The sequence below is a fragment of the Alosa pseudoharengus genome, unplaced genomic scaffold, assembly GCF_046254945.1.
Source record: "Alosa pseudoharengus isolate Yale_2024_CS ecotype anadromous, Long Island Sound unplaced genomic scaffold, YU_APseudo_1.1 YU_APseudo_1.1_scf_20, whole genome shotgun sequence".
Classification (NCBI taxonomy): Eukaryota; Metazoa; Chordata; class Actinopteri; order Clupeiformes; family Clupeidae; genus Alosa; species Alosa pseudoharengus.
This window is the reverse complement of record NW_027468664.1, coordinates 11,096,387-11,121,412: the sequence shown is the minus strand read 5'-3', so window position 1 is coordinate 11,121,412 and position 25,026 is coordinate 11,096,387. Positions and strand designations below refer to the sequence as shown.

Sequence of the window (25,026 nt, the reverse complement as noted above, 5' to 3'; positions counted from 1 at the left end):
AAACCCTAAGGGGGAACGAATGACAGACCATGAACTGAGCTTAGTGATTTTGAAACCTCAAAATCTGGATCCAGGTCAACACAACCACTGACCCCCCCCCCAGTGTGTGCCACCTTGCTCAACTCACCTCAGGAGGGAGGACTTGAGGTTAAACACTGCAATTGGTTCGCAGAGATCTTGCCAGACAAGGGGGTGCAACTGCCTGTTCCCACTTCATGTCATACATAAGCAAGGCACTTTGACTCATACCTTACAATTTGATGGATTGTGGTGAAACCAAAAAATACAATATTTTAAAAGGATAAAACAGCTTATTAACCTTTTGAAACTGAAAAAGCTCTCAACAACCAAATCGTTGACAGGTTGAATACAGTCATTACAAGTTCCTGCATCTACAAGGATTTCAACATCAAACCCTGGATTTGGTGGAGGATTTAATTAAAGTTCCAAACCACAGTCTGCCCTCAAAAGGGCCTATTAAGCAGAGCTCAACAGGATACACTCAATTCTCCAACTGATGTTACTGAATCAATTAAAACTAAAAAAGCAATAATGAATGGGTCATTTGATGTTTGGAGCTTGCTGGCCAATTAAGGCAGTGGAGTAGTAATTTATGCCAATGAGGGTACAGGCTCGTCCCTGCTGAGCGCGTGTTGGGGCGACTTAAGGAGGCGCAGTGTGAACACATAAATCGTTCTTGACATTATCAGTGAGCTGTTGCCTTCTCTTCCCCGAGATAAACTTAATTGGCCCACACCGAACACATTTGAAGTCGACGCTTTTCAAGCGCTTTATCTGGTGGATGGGGGAAGGATGTGGCGACGAAGCTCACTGCTGAGATGTGAAGTCCCCGGTCACAGACGCAGCAAGCGAGCTCTTGTTCGCGACTCGGTCAGTCCTCTACTGCTTTTCGTGCTCACAGTGGGTCTAACAGAGGGAGGGTGGAAGGCAGGACAGGCGGCTGGTTCTTAGACGATTGCTTGCTGACGTGAATGAGGAGGTGCTAGAATCGTGGAGGGTGAGGGAAAAATGATAGGGAACATGACAATGATGGGCCCATTGGACACCAAAGAGTGTGCAATGCTGCTCTTCCTCAGGAATACAAATAGCACCGGATTGAAGTCTGTTTATTTCTATGAAGTGGGCATTGGCATTTATCTATCAGCTGTCAATGCATTCAACATCCTTAGGGGTAATTGTCATGTCTCAAGACTTCCTGCAAAGTGTACTATGAAGCAGAGTGAGAAATGTCAAGAAAGAAACACTCAAACACATATATGATGTTTTTCTCTTTTATTTAAGATTTAGTTTTTCTCTTTTTCTTTTCCTTCAAGACCTGTTGCGAGGTACAACTCCTTTAAGCTCGTCGTCTCAATCTTCTGTACGGTTTAGAATTTGTGTAAATCCATAGTTAACGGCACTGGATTCTGTTTTGAAAAATTAACTGACTTATTCCTCTTGAATACTGTGGAATACTGAACAGTTGGCAAGAACCTACACAGAGAGAAAGGATCTAAGATCATTAAAAAGAAAAATTGAGAAGGTAAAACAGAAAGAGAGAGAGGGGGGGGGGGAGAGAGAGTAAAGAGGGAAGAGAATAGGGTGAGAAGATAGCACCCGCCCTCCTCTGTCGGGATGCCCAGGGTTTCGTTTTTATTTTATTTTTTTGTTGTCTGCCATTTCAGCAGACACTGCCTCCAAGACTCCAACCTGCCCAGACTAATGAGACCACTGGAGTATACCAGTGTACATGCACACACACCACAAAGAGAAAGGGAGTGTGATTGTGTTTAACCCAGTCCTAATCTTTCACCCGCTCTTAGAGGAAAAATAAAATAAAATTAAGTTATTCATCGTTGCAGTGTCCATGTGGCAAACACTTGTTTTGTGTTCCGTTTCATTCCCCCCTCCCCTATACTTATAAAAACGATTTCCTCAGATACGCTAAATGGTCCCTACCATTATTATTTTTTATTTTTTTTTGCGGTCTTTGACTACATTCACCTTGCATTCTCTTGGTTTCTGCTGCTGTTCCAGGCCGGTCTCTATGGGGTCAACTGAGTCCAGGGGGCGCAAGGCTGAGGCCTGGCCAGAGCGGATTAGTGCTGTGTCCTTGTGCTTTGCCAATGCCAACCCCCTGTAACCACCATGGGGCCAGTTCTGATGCGCACCACACAGTGGTGCACCCTCATTCTACGTCTGCCCCCCCTGCCTTTTTTATAAGGAGTCACACACCCCTGTATGCCAAGGTCCTTTTCTAAATTAAGGCAACCCCTGCCTCACCCACCTACCCACTCCACCTGGGCTTTGCAAGACACTACCCTCTGATACAGAGGTCCATAGTGGTGTCACAATCAGGTGGAGGGGGGTGTTACACAACACTCTCACTCTCTCATCCAATCTCATCGCATCAGTGGGAGGGTCTTGGGGCTGAGGAAATGCACCCATTGGCGACGCTTCCATACAGTCCCGTGCGGGGCTTGGCACAGGAGTTCAACTTCTTCAAAAGGCCTGACTAGCATTTACGTCCATGCCTGTCTCATACAAGACGACAACATTCAGGACCCAAGAAACCCCCTTCTCCTGTAAGCAGTACATATGTGTGTATAAGAGCCTAAACCCTCAAAGAAAGTGCTTTTGCTTTTTCTCAATCCTCTGCATAATTCCTTTCTGCATCTTGATTTTTTTTTTGTTGTTGTTTTTCATTTTTCTTCTCCGTTTTGTTAGAACATAAAGACAATTAAAACTGATCATAATAAAACAAACAAGTGCCCACTCCATCAGAGAATCAAAAATTATGATTGTTGCAGAACTCAACTTGATTAAGGCATAAGAAGCTGGGCATCCGGCCCACGGGAGGTACCTATTGCTCTGGGCAGACAATAGATATGTACTCTCATTTGGCTTTTTCAAGGCAGGCTCATCTTTTTCCTGTTTAAACACTTACACATCAACTCCGAAAACATTATTTCCAGCCATCCTTAATTGCTTATTTAATTAAAAAAAAAAAAAAAACGTTTCCAGTTCTATCCTTATCAGTTTGAATCATACTCAAAGCGGTGTCTACATTCTGGTTAACAGCACAGTTGTTTAGCCGTGTTAAGCAGGTTAAAAAAATACGAACGCCGATTCCCTAAGGGCTGTCGGTTCGGAGAACTAGGCCAGTAGCTGTGCTGATCAGATGTTGGTCAGACTGACTAGGGAGGGCTCACTGGAGGGCAGGACATAAAGGCCAACAGGCCAACCCCGACAACAACAACAACAACAAACGAAAAAGACATGAGAGGCGGAGAGGAAAAAAAGAATAAAAAAGAAAGAAGAGATCGAGACACCAGAAGGAGGAAGAAAAAATATGAATATATAATCTTGTTATGATTACTTTTGTTAATAGTTGTCTGTACTGATTCGGTTTTTCTGTGTGTGTGTGTTTTTGTGTTCTCTGTAGGGCTAGAGTGGGATGTGTGTGTGTGTGAGGGGGGTTGGGGAGTTTCACAGTCCCTAGTGTCGGTCCATGCCAGCGCTCTGTAGCAGATCTGTGGCGGTTTGAGCTGTGGATCTGAAGGGGCTCTGGAAGCCAGGGGGCGGCGAGTGGAACTGGCTGGGGGCGTTGGCAGAGGACGCGTAAGGCGCCCAGCCAGCTCTGTGGAGGGGCAAGGAGGCCCCAAAGGGCCCGTTGTGGGGGGGCAGGGAGGCCCCGAAGGGCCCGTTGTGGAGGGGTTGGGAGGCCCCGAAGGGCCCGTTGTGGGTGGGCTGGGAGGCCCCGAAGGGCCCGTTGTGGGTGGGCTGGGAGGCCCCGAAGGGCCCGTTGTGGGGGGGCTGGGAGGGGCCAGCAGTGGTGGAGATGGCACTGGAGGAGGGAGCATCCATCTCGGTGAGAGCCTGCAGAGACTTGAGCCAGTGGGGCGGGTTGTCGTCCTGGAGCGAGTCCAGACTGTTGCCCGAGGACGCCGGGATTCCTGGATTAGAATGGAGAGTGGGGGAAGAGAGAAAGTGGGGGGAGAGAGGGAGAGAGAGAGAGAGAGAGAGAGAGAGAGAGAGAGAGAGAGAGAGAGAGAGAGAGAGAGAAAGAAAGGGGGGGGGAAGACAGGGAGAGCAGTGAGTGATGGACAGAATGAGATGATGTAAAGAAGAAGAGTTGAGTTTGAGGACAAAGTATGGGATGGGAGCAAAAAGAGGGCAATAGAAACAAAAAGAAGAAAATAGAATTAGGCAACACTCATTTAAAAACTCCAAGTGACCCAAAAAATGACCCACACTGTTTATGACTTGACATAATCCCACTGATTTCCCAGAATGCCACACACTGACAGCAGCTGCCTCCAAACTTCTTGGGAGGAGGTGCCCTGAAGTTGCCCTTCGGGCCCCGGCACATTTAAACCATCCCGTGGGGCATGGTGGACCAGCGCTCATTATCGCCCAGGTGCACAGGTATAAATCACCACAGGAGCAGGGGCTAAGATGGAGGCGACTGTGTGTGTGTGTGTGTGTGTGTGTGTGTGTGTGTGTGTGTGTGTGTGTGTGTGTGTGTGTGTGTGTGTGTGTGCGTGTGTGTGTGTGTGCGCAACCTCACCTCCGTGTCACAAGTCACTGTGTGTGTGTGTGTGTGTGCGCAACCTGACCTCCGTGTCACAAGTCACTGTGTGTGTGTGTGTGTGTGTGTGTGTGTGTGTGTGTGTGCCGCCTGTGCTGCCACACTTCGGAAAAGCTTAGTGTTCCGGGGCCCCGGAGCTCTCGCTGTGGGCCATTAATTCCGCCAACCTCTGATGGATGACGGATGTGGACGGATGTGGACGGGAGGTGTTGGGAGAAGCCAGACGAGGCGAGTGTGACTCCACTGCTGATCAGGAACAACCCCTCTACTCCGAGTCTCCCGTCTCTCCAACCTCTCCTCAACTCCTCATCCCAAATAACACCATAACTTGGGAATATCTATCTATAATGCAACGCCCATCTGTCTCCATGTTTGTCTGTGTCTGTCTATCTGCTTGTCTGCCTGTCCTTTGCATATCCCTGGACCTGTTCGTCTGACCCACGGGTACTTGAATTGAACATACACACAACTCTAAAAAAGTTATTAGTGTCATGTCCATTTTGATCCATTAAAAAAAACATTTGTGAGTTGAGTGGAGAGAGAAAGAAACTAGTTAGAGCGAGAGAGAGAGAGAATGGTCTGTCCCCCCCCCCCCCCACCAATCACTTCTGAACTCCCAAATAACATCCCAACCCAAGTCTCCTCTCTACAGGCTCAGGAACATCGCTACGGCATGGCAGCTGGTGAAGCAGGAATGTGACGGGCACTCAATTATACGGTCAATTATCCTCTCCAGCGGCGGGCCCTGATGTCAACTGGGCCCACTAGCGTTGAGCGCCTGAATATTTTCACCTGACCTGAACACATGCCCTCGCTCTCTGCCCTTTCAAACGTTTCTTTTTTAAAAACCAGTGACATTAAAGTGAAAAGGGCACTTAAAAGGAGGGGAGGAAGGAAAATGCATTTGGTGGAAGTGAATAGTTGGAATGGCTGGCTGGCTGGATTTTCTTTTTTTTTAAATTGCCATGTGATCAGTTCTGATGGAAAGTGTCCTAAACTAAATTACCGGAGAAGGACTGTTTTCCAAATTAGATTTTTTGAGCACTTGAAATATTCCATTGCAGTTTCCTTCCCATTGATTTTTAACTAGTGGTTTGGTCGACTTGTTTTATGTGCCACTCCTTGGCCCTTAGTAAATTACAAAATACGATGAAATGAAGCACAAACACACCGAAAAACACTGCAGCGTTAATCATGTCTAGCCAAACTCAGAAGGGCTGGCGGCACAACTGCTGTGACCTAGATATAGCTCATGTCACACACGCACACACACACACATCATTTACCCATTTAAAAAAAAAAAAAAAAAGCCAACCACTAGCCGAGCAACCGTGATCTGCATGACAGGGGTTTGGGCCTTTTACCATGCACTGGACTTGAACCCCACACACACACACACACACACACACACACACACACACACACACACACACACACACACACACACACACACACACACACACACACACACACACACACAAATACACACACACACACAAATATGTTTGGGCAAACACACTGATTGGCTCGGCTTGCTTAATTGGCCATCCTGGCGGTAAACTCCCAAAATCAAGCAGCCCCTGCGGCGTCAGCCCGGCCCCTGCCTTCTCCCGAGTCCCTTCATCCTCCTGGCCTCCAGTGTCAGTGGCCAGGCGCACGGCACTCGCTGCCACATTAATGACCACGGCTCCAGCCAATCCTCACCCAAGGCCACATCACTGTCTGGCCATCCCCACATGCACCCCCATATTCCGACCCCTTTGCCATGTTCCTGGACCTTCTCGCGGTCACACACACACACCATCTACCCCCCAACTGTGTCCATTACTCCCAGGCTATTACCCAATGCCATCCTCCAGGCTTCTGACTATGCATATACATACAAATGAGAAACGAGTGTGTCTCCATCCATGCACACAAGTCAATGCAGGGCCTAATGGAGGTTAAGCCATAGCAAACAAATCAGTACCTTTTGTAAATATGGTGCCAGTTATTGCGCAACCCTTTAAATTATCAATATAATCTTCCTTTAGGCACCCAAGAGTCTATCTAGCCCTCTCATGTACAGAGCCATTTGTAAGTGTTAAAATATTGTATATTCGGTCTGTACGGAAACACTTTCAGTCCTATACAGGAATCATTTGTAATGTTATTTTTTGGTCTTTGTAGGAACTATTTTAGTCCTGTGCAGGAGCCATTGGCATGCAAACGCACCATTTCTCCCATAATGTTTTTTTGGTCTGTGAAGGAACCATTTTAGTCCTGTGCAGGAACCATTTGCACCCAAATGCACCATTTTCCCCCCAAGTCTGTTGCCCATCAACATAATCTTCCTTTAGGCCACTGGGTGGCGCTCTCTCCTCCTCTCCCACTGGGTTGTGGTACCTGTGATGATGGCGGGGTCCATCCAGCTGGCTGTGCCATCCCAGCTTAGGCTGTGCGAGATGCCCGGGGTGCTGGACGGCGCCCCTGTGTGGTTGACACTGGTGGAGGAGGAGGAGGAGGAAGAGGAGGAGGAAGAAGAGGAAGAGGAGGAGGAGGAGGAAGAGGAAGACGAGGAGTTGGGCAGACCGCCGAAGTTGATGTTGATGTTGGGCAGGAGCGCACGCAGGCCGTCCTGCCACTCTTTCACATTTATGCTCTCCACCGAGCCACTGCTCTCTGCAGGACGACACAGAGGAGGAGGAGGAGGAGGAGGAGGAGGAGGAGGAGAGAGAGAGAGGGAGGGATAGTGAACGAGGGATGGAGGGAAGAGAGGAGAGAAAGAGAAGGGGGTGGGGAAGAGAGGAGAGAAATATAGGTTGAAGAAGGGATGGAAGAAAAAAAAGAGGAATAAAGAGAATGAGGATTCATCCAAATGAGAGCAATAGAGACCAATCCATCCACTGCCAGAAATCTAGGCTTTCAATTCGACTTGCAATAGGTAATATGCATGACACTTGGAGCAAGTGAAGAGTTCTTGACCACATTATCCATTCCTGCTGAAAGCTCATACAAGTTCTCAAGTCCCATGTAACCCATGTGACAGCAACTTTATCTTGGCTTATGATGAATACGGTACACAAATCTGCATTTGCAATTTGCTATTTAAATTCATTATTTCTGGAAAGAATATGCACCTTAACTGACCGCAACTTAACTGATCAGGAGAGCAAAGAAGAACCTTCAAAAGACATTTTTGCTATTAACTGCCTCTCATGGACCTGCTAGTAAGCAAGACTGTGACAATATTGTGACAATAGTATGTTTTGTTCAATCTTGGCAATTTAGTGTCAACGTACGTACCCGTGGCCTACTGGTTAGGGCTTTGGGCTTGTAACCGAAGGGTTGCCGGTTCGATCTCCGACCAGTATGAAAAATGTGGGCGGGGGAAGTGGTTGAGCACTGCTCTCCCATGCCCACATCCACGGCTGAAGTGCCCTTGAGCAAGGCACCCAACCCCTCACTGCTCCCCGAGCGCCGCTGTAGCAGGCAGCTCACTGCTCCGGGTTAGTGTGTGCTTCACCTCACTGTGTGTTCACTGTGTGCTGTGTGTTTCACTAATTCACGGATTGGGATAAATGCAAAGTCCAAATTTCCCTCACGGGATCAAAAGAGTATATATACTTTTACTTTATACAATAAATTACAAGACACAGTGCCACCTTTGTATATAACGGATATATTGGTTTGACCATGTCCGTATTGCTAAAACAAAATATATGTGTGTCTGTTTCTACTGTATATATGTATGTCAATTGTGTGTCTTTCCAATGGGGAGCTGATGTCTGGTTGTTAGACTCCAATCAAAACTAACACTTACAATTAACAAACCCAATGCATGGAACACTGTTTGTTTGTTTATTATTATTATTATTATTATTATATAGTTTTCCTCTATTCTCCATGCTGACAGGTGTAGACTGCGAGTGGCAAATATGAGAGGACTGCAGTTGGAAAGTGAGATGGCAAGAGAAAATGGGAGAGGCAGAGTGTTTCAAAAGGAAGAGCGCAGGCAAGCTTTTCACATGGTGTCGATCTCCATTCTTGACTGTAGGACACAGAAATGTCTCCCAAAAGACCCACGAGCGGTTTTCTTTGTCCAAGAAAGACACACACATACACACACACACACAACCAACTGCGCTGCCCAAGACAGGCATCCAGAGGGAGGCCTTCAAGTGGATAAGGGAGTGGGGGTGTGGGGGGCGAGCCTCAGGCTGTTGACTTATGAACCACACTTCAGTTGTGAAGCGGCGGCTCTTTCTTTCTGACGTGTCGCACCTGTCAGGCCGACAGCTGGCGAGCGCACCGGCCAACTCTCCGAGCAAACGCCCCGTCCTCCGCTGCGCCAAGGCAAAGCGCGTTTCTCACGGCAACGGCGTGTACATGTTGGGGGGGGGACAGAACTTCTCTGTTCTTAGATCCCCCCTACCTACGCCAGGTTCATGGGGAAGGCCATCACAGAGCAGAGCGTCTGAGGTTCCAGTCCAGGCCGTGGGGCAGGGATTCAATAACAATCAGCAACCATCCACACTGCAAAACAAAACCCTTCGGCTCCACAATACTTGGCCAAATTTATAAAACTCATCCTGACTTTAGAATCTACATAAGCACAAAAGTAATCTGATTTATAAAACCATGCAGCACACAACTTTACGCAGGTAGTTGGTTATACATACCCAAAGCGTTGACTTGTTTGTGTGCGTACACCACCCACTTTCACATACTCCATCCAAAATATTCAATTAAACAGTCAACGCAAAATGGTTCATGATTATGCTAACATTTATAACAAGCATCTTATTGGATAATCATTGATGGGAAAGAAGGAGCCGTCATGTCAACTTGGAGAAGGAAATCTGCAGAGTGTGAGAAAATGTACAACATGACAAGTGCACCCATGAAAGTCTACAATAAGACCAAAGTATCAACCTTTGTAAACCTCAACAAATGCATGGTGATGCATCTGTTTCAGCAAATAGATATTTTTCTCTATAAATCTCAACATTTGCGTTTCAGCCCTGTTTACATAACTTTGCTGTGCATAGCAGCCTTGATAAACGAGGCCCCTGGCCAAATACTTTGACTGTAGGACAAATACTTCCTCAGGAGCAGGGAATGCTTATATCTCAATCAGTTAATGTGGCAACCATGAAGCCACAGCAATAAGAAAAGGATACATTGTCTTCACTGTCCTGGTTGCAGAATGTTCATTAACATTAACTACAAAACATGCTGCAGCTTAATAGGACAAAAAAGCAGGAGCGGAACAAAGATGTGCTGCTTCAAGGACAACACAAATGGATCATCAAGAAGCAGCAATAAAAAACATGGCACCATGACTTAGGCTAATTAACCCAATCAACAAAGAAATATATTTCAATATCAATGAGTGTCTGCTGAGTGTATTTACTTTAGTTGTTCAATAATCTTTTTTTTTATGTCCATGTATTCCTGTATTTGACGGGGGAGTTTTGGCTCTCGCTTCACACAATGGAGCAACAGGGCATAATAAAAGGCATAATGAGCAAAATGGGTATATGGGTAAAGCAAGCAATAAATGCTCATTACAACTTTCCCCTTGATGCTGCTAGCCTGTACCACGTCTGCAGCTTAACACATGTGGAGCAACACTATCATCTACAGCTCCATCAGCAGTCTATCTCCATCAGCACCACCCAGACAGGGGGAGGTGGAATGTGTGTGTGTGTGTGTGTGGGTCATCAGAGATTGGCCTTGCCTGACTGGGTCAGGGATGATGGACTCAGCCCTACTGCATGGCAGTGGAGCTGGGGGTCAGCCTGGTCTCCTGGGGTGGTTTTAATAAGCGGAGGGCAGCTAGGAAACGAGTCCAGTACCAGATTCAATCACGGGGGGGAGCATAGCTGGGTGCCATTTCGTATGATTGGTACCAGGGTATCAAACAGGCCATGTCAAAGGTCATGCCAAAGGTGATGTACTGCCTTTATGAAACCTCCAACTGGCAACCGTGTAAATAAAGAGAAAGTCAGTGCACTGTGTGCAGGGATCGTAGAGTGCACTCCAATATACAGTAGACAACAGTGTCCCTTTCAAAAGTCAATGTGCCTTGTACTAGCATACTAGACATCATAGCTTACACCAAGCTAGTGTCTGCTAATGGTAAATATTTTAAAAGCCTTGTCTTGTTTTCTTTGCGCAGGACACAATGTCACCATCACTCACAATTATTTTCAACCACAGCACAAGGAGGATATTGTCTAGGCATGTTCTATGAGGAGACATTAGCCTGACAGCCACGGGGTCGGGGGTACGGCTTCATCTGAAAGAGTGCCTGCAGTTCACCAACAGGGGTCTCTTCCATCGATGGCTGCCCACTCATTTAACGAGCGATCCCTCCTGTTTGGAGTGCACCAGCCTTGCTGGCTCTAAATTGTTAATGAGACGTTAGCAGAGAGGGAATACAAAGGACCACACACACACACACACACACACACACACACACACACACACACACACACACACACACACACGTGCACAAAGACAAAGACAGACATGTGTGCGCGCGCACGCACACACACACACACACACACACACACACCAAACACAGACGAACACACCAGCCCTCAACTACTGGAGAAAAACACACATACACTATTACCATCCATTAACAGTGCTTGTTTGAGCTTTTCATGCAGTGTAGTGTATGCATAAGAGAAGACTGAGCGTGTGTGTGTTTGTGTGTGTGTGTGTGTGTGTGTGTGTGTGTGTGTGTATTTGGGCAGATGCTTCAGAGAGACGGACAGCCAGCCAGCCAGAGCGTTTGCCTCCTGGTCTATTTCTGCAGTCTGTGGTCTGACTGTTGGTGAATAATACATCTGGCCTCGCTCCTCCAGGTCCAGCCTAGGAGCAGAGGCACAGCCTGCCACACGCGGCCTCTCAATCAATCCTTCTGCATTCCTGCGATTGCATCAGCACAGACGGCCATGGGGAAGAGGAAGAGGAAGATGGATATCAAAAATATTTAAGAGTGAGAGTCTGGCATCAGGCTGGACCCCGAACGCCTAACCTCTGAAATATCAGGGGGATTCTGGGTAAAGATGGAGGCGGTGGAGGCACGGGGACACAGGAAATGAAATATTTGACACGGCCATGGCGTATGCTTCTGGTCTGGCTGCGCCGCTGCCGCCGCTGAGGTCAACTCACAAGGTTGAAAGTGAACGCCACACTCGGGAGCGTGTCCAGGCATTACTCATCCACCTGCTGCCGGGGCTGCAAGACACACGGGCCAATAGGAGGGCCAGGACATCCTGGACGGCCAATGGGGATGCGTGGGCTTGCTTCAATAGCCAGTGGAAAGGGCTTAGGGCAGGTGTGGGGAACCCATGAGAATGCAAAGAATCCTCAGCAACAGCCAAACAGGTGTAGGAGCTAATGCATCGGCACTGGGCTTTAGAGAAAGAGAATCATTCACATAGGAAAGCTCCAGCACCTGACTTCGCACTGAGCTCTTGCCCGAGAAGACGGCAACAAAAGAGTGCTGGTAAGAATGCACCGTACGCCGGCGACCCGGGTTCGACTCCCGCCCCATGGTCCTTTCCGGATCCCACCTCCGACTCTCTCTCCCGCTCGCTTCCTGTCATTCTCCACTATCCAATCTCATTAAAGGCATAAAAAAGCCCCAAAAAAATATACTTAAGAATTCACTGAGTCACTAGTTCAGCCACACATGGTTAGGTCAATTGACAAAGCCGATTAGTCAATTGTTCTGTGTTCTGCGTATTCATCAATACTGGAACACCACTGCATTCTGAGAGGAAGGCAATGGGCAGGCATCTCAGGCCACACACTTCACATTATGACCTCCCACCTACAGTACAGCTCCACGGGCTAAACGGGGAGGCTACGCCGGGCACGTAACTGAAGCGCTCCGTTCACAGAGCGTCTGCTGCGACAATTAGCGTCCCTGATAATCAATGGCACTGGCCACACCGGACGTGATTACGAGTGGCGCATACGTTCACGACGTGAACGCAGTGCTTCAGTTGCAGACCCGGTGTAGTCTCCCTGTTACAATGAAAACGTGTTGCTGTGCACAAAAAAATAAATAAAATAAAAACCCGAACAGCACTGCAAACATGCAAAGGCAGAGTTGTGCCAAAACTAAGACACTGCCTTGAAGCAAGGCTGTGAGCAGAACAACGCTTTACTTTATTGAAAAGGGGGAAAACATGAAAAGATTCACCCTTGAGGAAAGTATAAATTTGTCTTTGTTACACACACAGCCCTCCAAAGTGCTCTCTCTCTCTCTCTCTCTCTCTCTCTCTGTTTGTGTGTGTGTGTGTGTGTGTGTGTGTGTGTCGTGGACCATGAAGCCAAACTCTGTAGATGCCCTGGAGTGAACATCCGTCTGGTGAAGACCTGTTTTTATTGCTCTCACTCATAAATCTGGAAGGTTCCAGAAAGCCAGCCAAAAAGCAGACGACAGGGGGGTTATGACTTTAGTAAAATGTCAGCAGGTAGCCTTTTCCTCTTGTCTGAGGCATTTCTGATGTACCCTTCACAAGTTATGACTAAGGTTAGATGATGGGATGGCTACAGCCTGCTCATCCGGATGGCATTCACCACAAGCTAAAAAAGGGCACATTGCAGACGCAATGTCCTGAGGGTATCCACACTTAAACCTCCTCCTACAGTCAAGACCAGTTCAACCAGATGATGTACTGTGCAGAAGAGCAGCCCATGCCCTTATTACTGTGATCTAGGGGACTGAATGTAAGGTGGTGCTAGAAATATGGTCCAATTCCCTCAAGACTTACGAGCGTACAAGGTTAAGTTCCCATGGCTGCTTAGCATATCAGACCTCATACTCAGTTTAGGCAAATGCCAGACCATACTGCTAAAAGAATGTTAAGGATACTGCAGCAAATGCTGTGCCAATTATGATATATCCAGTAAAATGCATTTCTTTTAGACCGTCTCCATGTTAAATAAGCTGAGAGGTTTGGAAAGAGACAGTGTGCTATTTGATTGCATGACACAGCTAAATTATTCCCTGTACATTTCCATCACATCATTTGAAAAGCACCCTGAATGTGATGTCACTTTTAAATGAGTGTGAGTCTCTTCTGCCACCTGGTGGACACTTGTAGACTGCACAGTCTTACACAAAATGCATATGACTAATCATGAGGTTCTAAATTTTGAGTTTTCACACCTCTGATATGTGTAAATGGAGAGATAACTGGTCTAACAAGTCATTTAAAAAGCATCTATTCCTGATCATGTTAACTCACTGCAGCTTTGTGACGCTCTTCCCTTCGACAAAAGTGACTACGGAAGAGTGGCCTTCATTTCCCAGAATGCACTCACCTGTGATGTGGATGCCTCCCAGCCCTGTGCTGTGTTGCTGTAGCTGTTGCGATGGCAAGCTCAAGTCCAAGAAGCCACCGGCCGAGGAAGGAGACACAATGGCAGAGGCAGCAGCAGCAGCAACGGAGTTGGCTACGGTGGTGTTTGGACCTGCAGCGGCGTGCTTCAAGTGCGTGGGGTTGCTGCGCATGGGCATCGCCAGCCAGGGCAGGCGGGAGGCGGCCGCAGCGGCTGGGGGCAGAGAGGCGGCAGGACCTGACCCCGGGTGCGAGGGAGACGTTGCCGTCTGCCCAGGGAAACTAAAGGAGCTGTAGACGGAGCGCTGCTGCTGCTGTTGCTGTTGGAGCTGCAGCTGAGAGAATCTTGTTGGGGGCTGATGAAGAGATTGTGGGGGCACACAGTTCAGGAGGAAATGAGAGGCACCGGGCGGGCCTGGTAGAGCCCCCCCAAGTTTAGAGGCAGACGAGGGGGAGGCGGGGGGTAGGCCTGGGTGGTGGTGGTGGTGGTGGTGGTGATGGTGGTGGTGAGGGTGGTGGTGGTGGTGGTGAGGATGGGGGAGTAAGGGGCTGTGCGGGAGCCCGAAACCCGACGAGGAGGACACCAGCGCGGCCTTGTCCTGCACGGAGAGCTCCTTCTCGATGAGGTCGGCCAGGGCCTTGCGCGTGATGTCGAAGGGGTCGAAGCCCAGGTCGTCCTCCTGCTGCTGCTGCTTGGAGGACGAGCCGAAGCCGAAGGCTGCCTGCCAATCTGTGGAGGAGGACACCGGGATGGTGTCTAGAGACAAAGAATAGAAGAGAAAGAGAGAGGATAGAAGAGAGAGAGAGAGAGAGAGAGGGAGAGAGAGAGAGAAAGGAAGAGTTTAACAGAGAGAGTAAGAAAAGAAAAGCAAAGAGAAGAGAAAGGGAGGGAGGAGAAAGGTGAGAGAAATATAATTAGGATCCCACTCTCAGGAGAACATCTGGAGGTCAAAACTACAAAGTCTGAGTTGCTTTAAAGAAGGTTGCTACTTGGCTGGTGTGAACAGACCTAACACTTCAGAAACTAACATAAGGGCGCCAGTGTGAACTACTGCAATTACTTATGACAAGGACCACCATGCCTTGGCCTTGACTAATATATGAGAAAAAATACTAGATTATTAAAAAGTGGAATATTTTCTACATATAATACTTCTACTGGATGTTGGACTTCTACCCAGTATATACTGTATGTGGCTTGGTAAGTGTATTGTATTTCACTTATTTATTTTTAGTGTTGGGGGTTACATAAACCCTGCATTACGCTGGGCTTTGGGGTCATATGAGGACGAAATATATGGCAGTAATAGTTGCAACAATACAATTGCAGGGATTTAAAGATGATTAGACGCATAGGGATATTTGAGGATTAGCAGTGTTGTGCTTTGCATTTGTTATTGAGGAATTCATGCATGCAGATAGATGGCTGAGCACAAGAATTTTAAAGCAGCATCAGTACCAAGTGTAGCAAGTACCAATACATGTATGTGTCTCTCCTTCTTACACTGCTATGTAATCTCAATTTGTACATTCAAAGCATTAATCCCAAACTGAGAGCACTAGCTGCTGTCCCTTTCAGATTGGCCATACTAAGTGCTGTAACGTCTGGATTTCAGAATAGACATCTTACATACATACATATGAACTATACTACAGTATAAATAGTTTATATGTATGTAAACTGACAATGATTTGCTCTGCCTGCCTGCCTGTCTGTCTGTCTGTCTGTCTGTCTGTCGGCTCTCTGGAGGATGGGCTACCTGAGGCGAAGAGTTCGGGGGCGGTGGGCCAGTCGCTGCCGCCACTGTGCGGGGAGCTGGGGAAGCCAGGCAGGCTGCTGGGCACGGGGTTGGGGTGCCGGAAGTTACTGTTGTCCGAGAAGAGCGACTGGGACTCGGCGGCCGCGCCCTCGAAGGGCGAGCGAGCCGTCAGCCCGGGCACGCTGATGGGCGCCACCAGGCTGGGCTTGCACAGGCCAGGCGGGGGCGATGGCGAGTCACTGCTGGGGATCTGAGTACAGGAAACCACACGGAAATTACAGACGACAAAAAAACATGCATTTATCACGACAGCCGTTCTAAAGATCTGAATAGAACAGCTATTTTTAGCTATAAAGGACAAAACATTGCAAGTTCTTCTGGTCCCTAATCCATATATATGACTGGTGTACATGATCTAACCCCTGTAATTGTGTTTTAAAGGGACACTTCGTTGGTCACCGTCATCAAACCTGACATGGGAACAACAAACTCACTCTACATTCGTCAAACTTGACAACGTGACATTATTATTATTTTTTTTTTTTTATGTTGTATGTCTTGCTGTTTGGTCTAGAGCCTGTAATAAAGTGTGTATATATATATAAGGAGACTAGGGAGCTAAGCGTGCCAAACATCCTTGGAGGATTGCGAGCTCTTAAAGGTAAAATTTGATGTGCGTTTGCAGATGTACATGTGATTGCTGTGTGCTGTGTTACCTGCTGGGTGGTGTCTCCGTTTCCTATGCTGATGGCTTCTGAAGATTTATCAGTGGGGCTAAAAAAGAAGCACAGAAAAAGAGAGAGAGAGGGGGGGGGGGGGGCGGGTTATGAGGTCAGTGCAAGAGTGACATCATCAGTTTCTGTGAGTCGAGCAAGCGCTTGGTTTCAGCCAACGCTGCACTGCATTGCACACTGCCCAGGCTCAGGACAATGCTGTGGCTCTAACAAGCATTTGACATTGGGAGGCGCTACGCAGAGCAGAAGGGAAGGAGTGGGGGGGGGGGGGGGGGCATAGTGCTGCGCAGACTAAAGATATTTGCGGTTCTATTCAATTTGATTTGTAGGGCACTATTTTTTTTTTTTTTTTGGTGAGGTGCAGCGCCGCAGTAGTTTTGGAGAGAAGTGGAGCATGAACGGCCATGGAGCACAACGTAGGCTGGTAGGGAGTGATGAAAGAAAACAGCTTGCACAATAGACAGTGCAGAACCTCCGAGACAGCCCCCACACACACACACACACACACACACACACACACACACACACACACACACACACACACACACACACACACACACACACACACACACACACACACACACACACACACACACACACACACACACACACACACACACACACACACACACAAACACACAAACACACACAAACAGAGACACAGATACAGACACTTACTCCACCACTTGAATAATCAGTTTTGCCTATCTCCAAAGTAAGTGTCCCCTGATACTATGAAACTTAATACTGTTAAGCACTTGGTGCTCCTCATATTGGTCTATGCTTTCAGATGTCCTTGAGAAGACTTGGGGACAGACTTGGGGTCAGCAGTAACATGTAAAAATGAATACTCAACATAATCCTACAAGAACTACATATGGATACGCAATAAACTATGTAACATTTAATAAAAACTATTACAAGGACCAAGGGGATTTTACACAGAAGGTCTTTATTCCTGATTGGCTGAAGTGAGGAGGAGGTGTATCAATGGCGACAGTTGACTGGTTACCTGGAGGGGTCACAGTTTGAGGAAAAGGGCAAGAGGGCGGGGACAGAGCCTAGGCCGAGGTCTGAGTCCGCTCCGTCAGGCGTCATGTGGTCGGAGTCTGAGCCTCCGTCCAAGGGTGGGGTTTTGCGGTGTTCTGTCAGCCCATTGGCTGTCTTCCCTGACGGTTGTAACGACGGCCACGCATCTTTGTTGTTACTGTTGGGCCTGTGGAGAAAGAGAGAGAGGTGGAGAAAGAGAGAGAGGGGGAGAGAGAGAGGGAGAGAGAGGGAGAGGGGGGGGGGAGGGCCAGCAAGAGAGAAAGAAGGGAAGGAGGAGGGGGAGAGAAAGAAAGAAAGAAAGAAAGAAAGAAAGAAAGAAAGAAAGAAAGAGAGAAAGAGAGAGATCCACCAAAGTCAGCTTGACATTCACCCTCAGATCTTCATACAAGTTCAGTGAGACTAGAAGGTCAGGCTGCATTACACATACTATGGCAACCACACACACACACACACACACACACACACACACACACACACACACACACACACACACACAGCTAGGGTCATACAAATATGCATGTACTGCTGAGTCCACCTGAGGGTGTATGGACAATACATCTTTGACCTCTACTAGGAGTCAGTTTTCACTGCTTACAGGACACTGTGTATTACAAATCTGTGTATAAACAATGGCAGATAAATCAAATTATTATACGGCTGTTCACAATGTTAGTTGAACACTCCATTGACTTGTAGCCGTATAATAAGCGGGATAATGTATAGAACTGCGTCATTATCGGAAAATATGTCCCTTCAGGATAAAGCAAGAGCCTGACGCGCCTGTTCGCACTGTCGGGACTTATTTTCCTTATTTTAGACCGGCGTTCTATACATTATCCATTACATACTCTGATCCTCATTTATGACTGATGAAGAAATAAAGAATGGTCAGGAGTGAGGATCAGTGTATTTTGATACTCTCATTCTCATTCTTGACCATTCTCACTGTTTGAAATACAGATTCATTTACATTTGGTAAACTTAAATATGACTAATATGATCCTAAAAAAGGATGGTTGTCTGAACTATTAAACTTCTTGTTCCCATTTCAGAGATATTCATGTAGCATATCATAAATATTAATTTTTGCCCTGTGGAATTTTCTTGCTAATTGGTTGAATGATCAGGCGAATAAATAAACCATATCTTTTACAGGGCTCACGATAATCAGCTTGTCATATTTTAGGTTTTATTATCTTCTTCTGTCTTATATTTAACCGAGACAATGTAACTACAATTTTCAGCTGGGGTTCATGAATTATCTATAACTTCCTGCAAAACCATTATCTACTTAACCTACATTGTAGTTACTTACATATCAAGACAGCCTTGGAGGCAAATTCTATTCGTTTTAATTAGGAACTCCAAAGGCAATGGCAACACAGTGACCTCGTCATTAAGAACGTTACAATACAAGGAGACTGATCTCATTACAAATGAAAACAAATACCGGGGGTAAAAATAGACGACAACAAAAACCTTTACAACCATCAGAGACAAGGTTCAGCTCACCCCCCGGTTTCGCTCGAGCACAAGCGTATGAAGTAATGACCCAGAAACTAAAAGAAAGGCTAATTGTGTGCGCTGTCAATCTCATACAAACCGCCAATCTGTCAAATCTGACACAAACCAACCCTACTGGGATCTACAGCAAACATGGAGAGGCCTGCAAATTAGAGAGGTGTACGCAAACAGTTTGCAGTGCATGGACACTTGACATTCGGCACTTAATACCTGCATGTCAGTCACATCCTGTCTTCTGAATTATTCTACTCTGCTCTATTAATTCTATCTCTTTTGATCTTTTTAATCTTTAATTAAAAGATAACAAATAATCATCAATAATAGTTGGTAATCCCTCAGGATGGCCTTACATAGGAAGAGTTTAGCAACCGTAACATTTCATTGCATCTCTATGTACGTGACGAATAAAAAGTCCTGGAATGCTTGCTATGCTGGTGCGTAGGGGCCAGGGAGCTGGGGGATGGTGTACCTCTGTGTGGAGTTGGACTTGCCCTTCGTCTTCTCGCCCGTGGCCGTGGAGGTCTGCAGGAAGTGAGGGTTCTGTTTGTAGAGCTCCTGAAGGAGCTTTTGTTCGTATTCTTGATGCTTTCCCGCCTAAAGAAACACCCACACACACACATACACACACACAAAGAGAGACACAGACACATACCACACACGTCAATGCCCAAACAATAGCAACAGCATGTCATGCAGACATTGAGGAGGAATGTGGAGACTGCCTATACCTGCATCTCCTCTTTTGTGAAACTAGCCGCCTCATCTCCCAACTCGTGTAGATACATGCAGTCTGGTTTGGGACACTGCATGCTCTTCAGAAAATAACTGCAGTATTTTGTTGTACCTAAAGAAGCCTGTTGGACAACAAAAAAAAGACCAGGTTGATTAACTTTGCCTGCATTTACATTGTTAATGGAATCACTACTATTTCTTCAAGCTCCTCAGTTAAAAGTATGGCAAGGTAATGTGAAGTGGTTTAAGTTCCATTAACCACTGACCTTAAGAGTTCTGCCATCAACTACTACATTGTTGACACACTGTATAGCTCTAAGGGCGTCTTCTGAGCGGATATAAGTGACGTATGCACTGGCACTAGGACCCTGCAGAAAAATAAATAAATCAGAGCTCAAAAACAACCAAGTACCAATCAACCACAGCAACTCAATGTAACATTTGCATACCAGACATACCATGCATAACATCCAGAAACATACATCACACACACACACACACACGTCCATGATGAATTACGGTGCTGTCAGTCAATTGTAGCCCGTCTCTCACCTGTGAGCCTGCGTATGATGTGCTGTTGTTGATGACCACTTTGTGAATCTTCCCAAACTTCCCAAAATACTCTGGCCTCTTTAAAACCTGGTGGAGGAGAACACAGAATAGAAAGGAGGTCAACTCACAGCTACGAGGCTCTCTAGTGTAGGATAAATTTAACAGTGCAACATTCTTTCAGATACCCCCCATCTTGATTTCTTCATTGTTCATCTATTTTATTTTGTTTCAATTTCAAAACACAGGCCCCAGATGTTGCCATATGACACACTATACCAGACTTCGCTTCAGATTCATTTGCATATCTGCAGTCCGCCGTCATAGAGCATCTTCAAGACGAGCAACAACTCAAAACTTCTCCGGCTTTCGTCTCGACTCCAACTCAGACAGCAGGAGTGACAGACAGACACAAATAGCGCCAGATAGAGGAGTCAGGGACGGAAGGCCAATTTGCCCGTCATTTAGGGGGCAGCGAGAGGCTGATTAGCCGGTAAATATTCAAATGAGGGCAATTGAGAGCGGCTGAGGGAGGTTAATTTGGTGGGCTGAGGGAGGGAGTGGGTGGGTGTTTGTGGAGGGGGTTGATTCTCCTGGCTCACTTGAGTCACTGCAGGGGGCCAATCAGTGAGTAGACAAGGAATCAACCGAGGCTCTGATCGGCAGGAGTAAACACACAGAAAAACCATATATGAAAGCATAATGCATACATAACATACATTATTCAAAAAACCTTCACAGGGTACACATATATACAACATTACTAAACCTTTCAACTTCCACAGAGAAAACTTATATGAATAACATTTCTATTTTTTAATTATTATGGCTGAATAGTTGAAGGTCGATTTTTTTTTTTCCAGAGACGTGAGCAGCTCTAACCATATGAAAAACAAGATCAGTGCAAAACAACAACACAGGAAGAAGGCCACAGAGAGAGATCGCGTTCCAGGGAATGAATGACTGAAGGGATGGATGGATGGATGTGTACACTGACAAGACAGCCGGAAAAACAGGCCTGTTGAGAGGACGCGTGGGCAGAGAAGGGGACCAAGAGAAGTGTTTGTGTGTGTGTGTGTGTGTGTGTGTGTGTGTGTGTGTGTGTGTGGGTGTGTGGGTGTGTGGGTGTGTGGGTGTGTGGGTGTGTGTGGGTTTTCCGGGCGGATGTTGTTCACACCAAGACACAGGTCAAGGCATTTCAAATGAGCAGTGACATTAACGTGAAACAGCATGTTTGTTTACTGCTGTTAGCTCAACATGATTTCACTTGACGTCTGGCCTATGAGACAATCACAGTTAGACTGACTCCAATCATCCATTACACGGGAGAGTGAAATGTGAGAATGTGAAATGTGATTTGGGTGCATCTGGTGTTCAGTATATCTGTGGGTGTGTGCATTGTGCATTTTTCTATGTGTGTGTGTGTGTGCGCTTGTATGTGGTGTATTTGTGTATGAGTGTGGAGTGAGTGTGTGTGTGTTTGTGTGTGTGTGTGTGTGTGTGTGTGTGTGTGGCTGTGCTCTGACCGTCTCATTCAGCCGAGCACAGGCAGGCTTTTGAGATTCTGGTCACTGGCGGGCTGTGACCAGACTGCAGACGGTTTCTTTGTGGTCTTTGTTTGACCACAGCACTTGCTGCTTGCCACCCCCCCCCCCCCTCATCGCCTCCTCCTCAGCTTTCCACTCAGAGGAAGCACAAGAAAAACAACAGTAAAAGAAGCAGAGGAAACAGAATGCCAGACCATCACACCACCTCCGTCAAAAAAAAAGATAACAATGGTGAGCGAATGCTCTCCATATACAGTATACGTTAATCAAATAATTTCGCTTCAAACCCGCCATATACCTTTCTCGTCCTGGTCTGAAATATCAATTTGTAGCCAAAAACCTATAGGAGCCTGATTTAAAAAAACACAATCTGCATGGGAAGTCATTTACGCTGGTTAAAATCGCTTGATAACTGACTGGACGTCAATCTCAAAGACACATTCCCAGAAGCACACTGGAGGTGCAGACAGGGTTAAGCTATGGACGAAGGAGTCCTTGTAGCAGCTAACGGTCGGCCTTACCAGCTCTGGGCATTTTAATTTAACCCAACCAGATCCAACGCTTTGTGCCGCTGCTGGACTGTGGTCTCTTCCGTCCTGGCTGGGTTTTCCACATGGCCTGAGGAGACGCGAGGTGAGCCAGCCATAAAAAGGCTGTTTATGTAGGGGTGCACGTGGCAATCCCACATTGGCACCCTCTCCAAACGGCTGGCAATGACACGCAGCTCAACCCCCTCTACCTGGTTTGTTTAACCCATTTGTGCTGGATGCTGCACGACGCAACATTCCATCTCCCGCCGGATGCTGCATAGCGCAGCATTGACTCTCCCGCTGGTTGCTGCGTAGCGCAGCATGCTTTTTATTTCATGTTTCTAGGTGTACAGAGGCTTAGATATTAAGGTTTTGGTAGACATTGACAATTCTTAGTATTTTTTCAGAAAACCCTCAGGAAATAAGGTTATTTAGTCTAGAATGCCATAGGATTCTATAGGCGTTTTTAGCAGGCATATTAGGAGTAAATGGGTTAAACAGCAGGGTCATTTTTGAATGGCCACTGGGTCGGTTGCCAGCAACATTCAGCAATACACGCCATCGGCAATGGCAAGACCCGTCATGCTGTCACTCAAGTGCCAAAGCAGTGAGCACAAAAACTCACACTGACACGTTGCCACTAGACGTTCATATTTCACTGGATATTGGCGGCTAGGGCTGTAACTTTACGTTCGAAAATCGATTGCACAATCGATTGGCCCAAACAACACAAGTTTCGAAAACTGAAATAGGGAATCGATTTTAACCAAATATGTACACTATTAATTTTAAACAAATTAGACAAATAAAAATAGATAGATGTTACAAAATTCACAAACAAAAATATAAGATAAAAGAATTCCGAAGTGCAGTAATCATTGCGAAAGCTAAAAAGAAAATTCCCACCAATTTTACGCACCGGAAACAGCTGTTTCAATCAGCTGCTGTGCAGCTTGTGTTTTGCCAAAATATGGAGGACAACGCGATCAACCTGTGCGACATGAGAGACAAGTGACAAGTGATCCTAATAACTTGAGGAGTTTGATGTGGAAGTACTTCGGATTTTTGGTATATCAAACTATGGAGAAGAACAAAGCGGTAGGCTATGCAAACTGTGCAATCGAGTTCTATGTAGGCGAAATTTGTTTGACATTTCTAATCGTAAACACAGACAAAGCTACATTAAAACCTGCAGTAATGTTTGTCACTGATGTAGGCAGTCCACTCGGCTTATTGTTTTTCGAGAATGTTGCACTCCTGTTTGTCATTGTTCACGAAACTTCACGCCAATAAATCATCAGAAATATTGCTGGCTTGCGTCTACAAGCGCCCTCTGTTCGTCCTAATGCCTGTTAGTTGTTTGTGGATTGGCCTATATTTGGCGTTGAAAACGTCTTTAGACATGAAAAATCGATTTTACAATCGATTCAATGAACACTTATGTCTCAAAAATCGAACAGGATTTTTTTCACAAAAATGACAGCCCTATTGGCGGCACTGTAATTTGGATTATAGTGAGTGCCAGTGCACATTGTGTACCTCGATACGGTTAAGCAGCTCCCAGGAAGGCCTCGTTCTGGCAAACCGTAAATACAAAAGAGGTTGGCATGTTGGGAGCTAGCCACAAAAAACAAGTCAAAAGGATGCATGGGATTATTGTGAAACACTGTCCTGTAGTCTTGTCTTGTATTATAAACACTGCAATTGTAGACAGGATGGATGTCAAATGAGGCAAGCAGTTGGCTGGACATCGGCGCGTTCAAACGTCTGCCTTCAGTCAACAAAAGCCTCACAACAAAGACCTCTGGTCATTCTTGTCGGCAGCCCCCCCTTGTCCAAAATTCAGGTTATTAATGCTAATTAGGACAGGGCAGGTTGTGGACATTTGGCAGAAAGCTCACCCATTTAAACCCTGTGCACTTCCAAAAGAGGACAAAAGAGGATGCTGGGCAGGGCTGGGATGCCAGGGGACAGCCTGCTGGTTTGTGTCCATGTGAAACCATGCTGACACCAGACTCATATCATCAGACTCAATGATAGAGAAAACAATGACTGATGGAGAAAAAGTGCCATTAAAATATCCTATTCTAGCAAGCGTGTGTGTGTGTGTGTTTGTGTGTGTTAATTCTCCAGGGACCCATTTTGGAAGAATGTCCATTACATCAAATTGGCCAAACACAACAGAAACCACTTGTTGTTTGCCTCTAAAAAGCCAATATCATTAAGAGCTACAGTAAATCCAAATCTAATTTTTTTATGGGATGAACACAAAGCCTTTTCGCAAAACTACAGCGCAGCATATCTTTTCAGGTCATTGTTGCCCATGTGCATTGTGGGAAACTTATACAAAAACAGGCGGTTTGACATTCCTGTGATCCTATCCTGACATGTATACGTTGCATGTTATGTATACTGAAAGATCTGCATTATGTGCAAGAGTTTCAGAGCTTCGGAACTTATTGAGAGTGAGAATGAATGCATCTGTGTCGATTAAGGCCCCGTGTCTAGCAATCGCGTTTTTTGCACCGACGGTGGCTATTTTCTATACAAATCCTATGAAGTTCAGCATTCACAGCGCTCAGCGCCCTCGGTGCTCAGAGCGTTAAAAGTTGAAATCTGTTCAACTTTTAGAACAGCGCTGGGCTCGTCAATGTCTTCT

General features: G+C 46.4%; 1 protein-coding gene across 3 annotated transcripts in view; it reads right to left on the bottom strand.

The window, feature by feature from the left end:
• Positions 1 to 1,278: 1,278 nt before the first annotated feature.
• Positions 1,279 to 25,026, bottom strand: part of cnot4b (CCR4-NOT transcription complex, subunit 4b) — a 44,482-nt gene continuing 20,734 nt past the window's right edge. Inside the window, exons 4-13 of one of the 3 annotated variants that reach the window (XM_076296562.1) lie at positions 20,294 to 20,380; positions 20,008 to 20,109; positions 19,738 to 19,863; positions 19,479 to 19,603; positions 17,448 to 17,651; positions 16,418 to 16,475; positions 15,702 to 15,951; positions 13,925 to 14,698; positions 6,977 to 7,252; positions 1,279 to 3,956 (exon numbers count right to left, since the gene is read on the bottom strand). In XM_076296562.1, coding sequence (XP_076152677.1) covers positions 3,499 to 3,956; positions 6,977 to 7,252; positions 13,925 to 14,698; positions 15,702 to 15,951; positions 16,418 to 16,475; positions 17,448 to 17,651; positions 19,479 to 19,603; positions 19,738 to 19,863; positions 20,008 to 20,109; positions 20,294 to 20,380 — 2,460 coding nt within the window. In that variant the 3' untranslated portion in view covers positions 1,279 to 3,498. The remainder of the gene's footprint in view (positions 3,957 to 6,976; positions 7,253 to 13,924; positions 14,699 to 15,701; positions 15,952 to 16,417; positions 16,476 to 17,447; positions 17,652 to 19,478; positions 19,604 to 19,737; positions 19,864 to 20,007; positions 20,110 to 20,293; positions 20,381 to 25,026) is intronic. The other 2 variants (XM_076296564.1, XM_076296565.1) reach the window with 2 other exon arrangements.